Genomic DNA, 7076 nt, shown 5'->3' on the forward strand with positions numbered 1-7076 from the left:
GAACTATTTGTGTTTGCACCAGTACATGGCTGCGCTGTAGCTGATGTGTATGGCAGGTTTTTCCAGCCTCTCTCTTTCCCCCGTCTCCACCTCTGTCTTAAAAATAAAAAACATTTTAAAGCATTTGTGACATCCATCGATCCAGGATTGAGATGCATGGAATGTTACTCAGTGTGAATCTTGAAATAATTTCGATGATTTGTGTAACTTTTGTCCCTCTGCTTGTCTGTTTCTCTCTGCAGTCGCAGCCGGGACCCATAAACTGGCTATAAGCTGGCTGTGTGCAGAAAACAGTGCAATAAGAACAATATTAAAAATAGTAGTGGATTATAATGTGAAAGATGTATGTTTTAAACTTCTAAACTGGTTTGACCTCTGACACCTGCTGCTACATCAGCAGTTATGGTGTGGCTAGAAGGGGCGGATGTTTAAGCCCACAAAGAGCAACGCAGCAGCAGTGTCTTCATGATTTTCCTTTTTACAAGAAGTGAAGCTGCAAAATGGCCCTCACATAGATTTCCTGTCAGATAACCCTGATGATGTCAAAGAAACATAACTTCAAGGACATAAGTAATGTCACCTATCACTTCATGTGAAAGCTTGTCTAACAGATGTAGGGAGGTGAAACCCTTCAGATCAACAGAGGAGAGCTACAGCATTTATGGCGCAACTCAGAACTCATCTTATTTCCTGTTTAGTGATGGAAAGTAACTGTACTGATTTGGTAATGGGCAATGAGTGCTGACATTTTGCTCTTCTGTGGGCGATTCATCTGTTCCATGGGTGGGTGGAGATAGACAGTAATAATCAGAAAGGGTGAAATAAATACAGAGAAGGAAAGACAATCAAGAGTCTCACTAACCTTTTAACCATTTTCTGTACCCTGGTACATTAGTCCTCAAAATGGTACAATGGTTTTTATTTTTCATAAATTACTTTACAATAATTGCAAATGAAACCTGATGGAAACTGTTAGTTTCAGGTTTGGGGTCATTTTCATCAAGCAGGGGATTCTGTTGACGCTTTGTAATTGAGGGAAGACCCAGTCAAAACGCTCTCAGTTAGCCCACTTCACCTTTCCATACTTCTGTTTCAGGGTTGAGTGACTCACAAACACACCTGCACAGGCTTCCCTGTCTTAGTCACACAGGGGGTCTCCAACCTGAAACCTAAATGTGTGTGTGTGTGTGTGTGTAGTGGGTGACCAGGGGAAGCCAGTGAGAAGGAAAGGAGCATTTACAGTAGCATCACATAGCCTTGCAATCAAATGCAGTCTGAAGAGATGCCTCTACATTCTGAAAATAGCAGCATACTCTTTAACCAGTAGGTCAGCATCAATACCAGTTGCATACCCACCAGTGCTTCACCTGTTTGGTTCTGTCACCTTTCACTGCTCTACTGGCAGTTTCAGGCATTATGGGATATGAAGTTGTGAAAAGGAAACGAAGAGCAGCAAGAGGCAAGAGGAGTAAGTAGAAATGGAGGGATGTCGGTACGCATGTTCATGTCCGCTCATCAGGTCTTATGTTACTAAGACCTCCTGTTTGGATTGTTCACGTGGATTAGGTTTAAAGTACAAAAAGTGAATTTATTAAGACAACATGATTCACTGTTTTTGAATATTCTGTTTACAGGGTATTTATCTAGTGAACTCTCACCTGTTTGGTTTGTGACTGATCATCAAATTCAATAACGTGTAACAAATCTGACCCTTCGAAGTATACGACTCTTTGTGTATCATGTGCCTAATACGTTGTCTTCAGGCTTTTGTATGCTTCAGCTTCACTGTTTTACATTTGCATAATTAAAACCAGAATTTTTTACTATTTGACTGCCTTATTATTATGGTGTGTGTATTGTTGTTGCATAATTTAAATGTAATGAGTTTAAATATTAAATGTTTGTATTGTATGGATCGATGACATAGAGCATGCTTTATGTCTTAACATGACCTATTTTCAATATAGTCATCAACATGTATGTACTAGCTCGTGCAGAAAAAACAGATATTGATGTTTTTCAATGTGAAGTCACAGACTTCCCATGTAAACATAAGCCTATATGTGAATTTACATTTAAGAGATTTGTCTTTTTGTGAGGCAGAGGTAAGATAAAATGAAAGTAAAAATAACAAAACCCTACATTGCATTGTAGTTACATACGGTTATGTTTTGTTTCAACATCTGCCAATTGTCTTTTTTTCCTGTTTCTTTTCCTGTTTCTCTGAGATAAACTGCATTCAGCTGAAACTGAGACATACGTTATTAAGTTATAAGACATAATTTGAGGGTATACCATTTATAACTAACTTTAACTGAAGTGGTGATGAATGTTTTAACCTTTTCAAAACAAAGATACGTTACTTTAGTACATATATTTGTTACAATAGTTACATCAGTGTTGATCGAAGCTTTAAAATTGTAACAGATAATTTTATTTTGGTTACAATTGCAGTAAACATACAATTAAAAAAATTACATATCATTGTGTTGTATTTATTTATCAGAACTATGTGCTGGAAGGAGATAAATGTTAATAACATATCATGCATGCTGTTGTCAGATAATTAGGTACAACTAGCTTAAACTAAAGTTGTCATATACAACAGTCCTGGCTTTAAAACAATTATAATGTTAGTTTTTCTTAAAACCCTTTGAGAGAGTTGCTGATTCAGCTCTACCGTCTTTGTGGAGACCATCTTTTGTGACGCTGGTGGACTGTATTGTGTTGTACTCAGAGGTCTTCCTATAATTTTGTCCACATAGCAAGCTGTTCGTATTAAACTGGCAACAGAATGTACTGCAGTTGTGATCTACTTTGCTTTTATTTTACATGTGAAGCAATACAGGCAACAGATTTAATGAAGAGCGTTACACAACATTTGTTTCATTTTGTTAATTTAACTCAACCTGCGTCACCGGTGTTCACAAGAATTTATAAGGCGTGTGCCTTTACCGTCTTAGTGATTTACTACCATAGTAAAGCGACAGATGAATTAAAAACTAAATACATACACATACATAGTGCATATGCATAGTTAATAAACATTTACACTGGATTTAAATGGATTCGGTGACAAAACTGTATCATATTGCATTATACCCAGTAAAACATGCTGCAACAAGGTTTTAGTTTTCTAGTTTTCTTAAGTTTTTTCTTTTTTCTCAAACATTATTCTCATTTCAAAACTGTAACGCTCTTTCTGTCTTTCTCTCTGTCTCTGCCAGTGCTTGTGGTTGAGTCTGTGGTATTTTTGTGGTCGTTTTGTTTCGGAGACTAGATGAAGAGCTCAAAGTTGAGCGAAGCGATAGCATCTCAGTGAACACGGCTCTGTCTCTCTTCTCTCTAGCACACAGGAAAGGGTTCCGCACACTCCCTGAGACCTGAACAACCACCGACTCAGTCGTTTCTTTACACTCCTCAGTCACACAGGTGTGCATGTGTGTTGCTTGTGTGTGTGTGTGTGTGTGTTTGTCCGAGACAGAGAGATACACACTATAAACTGACCATGTGTTCAGTAATTTGAGATTATAACAATAAAACTTTCTGCCACAAACTGTAGGCAGTTCAACAGAAACTGAACGTGATGCTAGTTTACACATCATAAGTGAAGAAAGAAACTCTGTAACTCACCTACTCAACTTCCGCCAAGCACAATATTGACAATGGAAGTACATCACCCACTTTCAAGCCTCTCTTTCTCTTCTCTCGCATACACATAGAAATCTTTTTGATGCAAGACACAGCACTACAAATATTTCAAAATATAGGACTAGTTATCTGCACCACTCATAGCTGTCACTGGATGTGCACACAGTAGTTGACCTCTAGAATATACCTGTTGTTATACCTACTTCTTTTGGCACCAAACTCCAAAATCTCAATAACCTGTGGGTTAACACTGCCTTTTGGCTCTTATTGTGGCACTTTTGTGAAAAAGAAAATGTGTCTGTAGATATATTCCTCACAGATATACAATAGAGTCACCTCACCACTGGAAATGACTAGAAATATGCAGTTTTATTGATCTAACAGACTTATGCTTACAGAAAATCTACTTGACTGTACTGTTTTTGCTCACTGTATGAACACAAGACAAAAAAATAAGAGCAAAAATAGAGAAGAGATCAAAAAGCAAATGAGCAAACATATTTCTGCTCTGCCTGCTTTTTGCATGTAAACCAACAGATTAGACTTCTCTGTTAAGGTACAGAAAGAAATGTTATCACAATATTGATTTTGAGAAAAAGTACTGCCCAGCTGGTCTTGATTTAATACTAAAAATTTTAAAAAGCCGAAACTACACATCACAAACCCATTGAAGTGAAAAAGCACCTTGATAAATTATGATGTAATATGTACAATGATTACTAACAAATCAAAAACATTACAAATGAAAAGTTACAGCACATGGGTTAAAACAACTTGCTTTGTAAAATATGTAACAAAAACACACACACCATGTCACAATATGTCATATAGATGTTGCTGCTAAGGAAAGCTAAAGCTCTTCGCTGGCTGAGCACATATTTTACTGAAACAAACGTGACGTGTTTTTATTATCAGAGTAGATCTTCATGCTCCGCTGGACGTTGGCTCTAGTGAAACACTTCAGCCACTGCAATCACAGAATCAAGTGTTAGTGTATGTGAAAGACCTTACAGCATCATAACCTGAGCACATCTGTAGCAGTTTTACTTAAACCTTGAAAATAAATCTATGTGTAGCTAATTATCTCACATACAAGTAGTGTTTTGTATATAAATATACATAGGACACATACTCTGAGTTGAACATGCGATGCGATGTGATGCTTTAGGTCATTTACCTCCTCCTTTACAGAGAAAAACAAAAAAAGACATTAGTCAGGTACTATACATTCAGTACAGTTGCAGAAGCAAAATTAAACAAGGAATGTAAGAAAATCAAAAACTTTTTTTTTTATTGTATAACAAAAATTACTCTGTAATAATCAACTTACTTCACAAAGTGGTGGCGACATTTTTTGGGTAGACCTGTAAGAAACAACATGTTCAAAACCCTTTGGAAATACAAGTTCCTTAAACTCAAACATTTCAACTCTGTTCAAATAGTTTGACAACCATTTATGAGCATAGTTTGCTGCATCACTGGGCACAAATCTATGCAAACGGTGTGCTTTTCCCTACCTACCTGACTTGGTTATTAAACTAGAGGACTACTCACGGCTGAAGTAATAGAGTGTGCAGACGAGAGCTAGAGCCAGGCCTGTGATAAGTCCAACCAACGGCCACAGAACCAGGGAGCCGCAGCCATCTGCAACAATCACGCAATGCAGTATGTACCTACACCATTTAAATTATGCACTGCCACAAATGAGTGCACACAACTGCATGCATATGCACATTTATCTTTAATAGAAAAAACTTTAACAACTTACCCTGTGAAATTTCCTCATTAGAGCAGGAACAGACTGGCTTGACCGGCGGCTTGGGTTTTATCTTAGGAGGTGGTGTTGGAGGGGTCACTGTCAGACAAAGAGCAAACAAGTATAAAGCAAGTAACAATTAAGCGTAAGCACAGAATGGAAACAAGCTTTTAATAAGAGATTAAATGAGATGCAGCAATTTTCAACCTGTCCCTGTGTGTTGATCTTTACACATAAGAACTAACTCTGACCAGGATCTCACCCACAGATTCTGTCAGATAAAAGTATATCATGCACATTTTGTCTGCATGACTCTCCAGAAGCACAGTCCTATTAGGCTAGGGGACAGATTTGTCTCTGTTTCAGCTAAAAAAAAATTCATATAAATAGCCTTTATACGCAATACACAGATCTGAAAAGATACGACACACTCATCTACTGTATCTGCTTTTTTCACTTTATCCATGATCTGCAAACTTTACCTATTTGTTTTACTTTACATTAAATTATTGTTCATGTAGGCAGGCTGCATCAGCTGGTCACAGAGAAGCACTCAACTATGATCCAAAGTAACACTGAAAGTGTAATATTTCTCATGCATGACTGTGCACAACAAATATAGATGGGTGACAAATTAATGGACAAAGCAGAATAAGGTTTTTTTTCACACTAGACAATTCGTACCTTGCCCAAGCAAGTTTGACCCCAAAATCCAGTTTGTTAGATTACTGTGACCGTTCTGTGCCATGCCCTGGCACAGTTCAGCGTACCATGCTCTGGCCCGCTTGGAAGAGGTGGGCCAGGGCGCAGTTCAGTTGGACTTGAGCATGGTAGGCATAGTGTGATCGCAAACCCTGCTTGGGCACGAAACAGCAACACTGTGTGCTATTCTGTGTGCTTCTCTTCAGCTGCATTGTGGTAACATGAGCATGTTCCAGCCCAGATCTTTTTAAGTGCAGTGTGAGTGAAGGCCAGTGGGGGAGTGAGGAGGGGAACAATCGTGCTCGGGAACGGTGCGAGGCAACCGTGCCTAGTGTGAGTACGTCCTAAATGAGTGGTCTTTTCGAAGTTGACTATGCTCCCATCCATAGGACACAAGGTCACCGGGAGGTTTGAGGAATATGAAAATGATGTGAACCATCTACTATGGTCTTCACAGTCACCAGATCTCAATCTAGTTAACCACCTGTGGAAATGAAGTGTTAGACAGCATCTCCACCATCATCATCAAATGAGGCATGGGGCACGAGGTGGCCCAACACCTTACTAAGACATTATATTGGTTTTTCCTTTAATGTGTCACCTGTCTGTGCATCTCTCAGACAACAGTCACTGTGTTGTGTGCTGCTGAGGTTGTTTTCGAGGGTCCACTAATTCTACGATTGGCCTGCCAAAACATGAAGCTCGATAGCAAAGATTTTGGTCAGAACTAATAACTCTGAAAAACAAAATGATAGTCACATTTTAACCTGTGACATCTGGTTAATTTTTAAAAATAAGTGACTTTTTTTTTAAAGGATAGTAGACAGTGTAGAGTGATACTGTGGGAAATGTAAGACAGAGTTCCCTTGACGAACTCAAACTGGATACACCTTACTTACATGGTACCATTATACACTAGATAATAATAATTATTATTATTATTATTATTTGATGTCAAAATATACAT

At 38.2% G+C, this 7076-nt stretch overlaps 1 protein-coding gene across 1 annotated transcript in view; it reads right to left on the reverse strand.

Annotated features, from left to right (window-relative positions):
• Positions 1 to 4024: 4024 nt before the first annotated feature.
• Positions 4025 to 7076, reverse strand: part of cd8b (cd8 beta) — a 5004-nt gene continuing 1952 nt past the window's right edge. Inside the window, exons 3-7 of the mRNA XM_020593088.1 lie at positions 5420 to 5506; positions 5206 to 5295; positions 4982 to 5015; positions 4784 to 4834; positions 4025 to 4618 (exon numbers count right to left, since the gene is read on the reverse strand). Coding sequence (XP_020448744.1) covers positions 4825 to 4834; positions 4982 to 5015; positions 5206 to 5295; positions 5420 to 5506 — 221 coding nt within the window. The 3' untranslated portion in view covers positions 4025 to 4618; positions 4784 to 4824. The remainder of the gene's footprint in view (positions 4619 to 4783; positions 4835 to 4981; positions 5016 to 5205; positions 5296 to 5419; positions 5507 to 7076) is intronic.

This window comes from Monopterus albus, unplaced genomic scaffold (assembly GCF_001952655.1).
Source record: "Monopterus albus unplaced genomic scaffold, M_albus_1.0 scaffold18.1, whole genome shotgun sequence".
Lineage (NCBI taxonomy): Eukaryota > Metazoa > Chordata > Actinopteri > Synbranchiformes > Synbranchidae > Monopterus > Monopterus albus.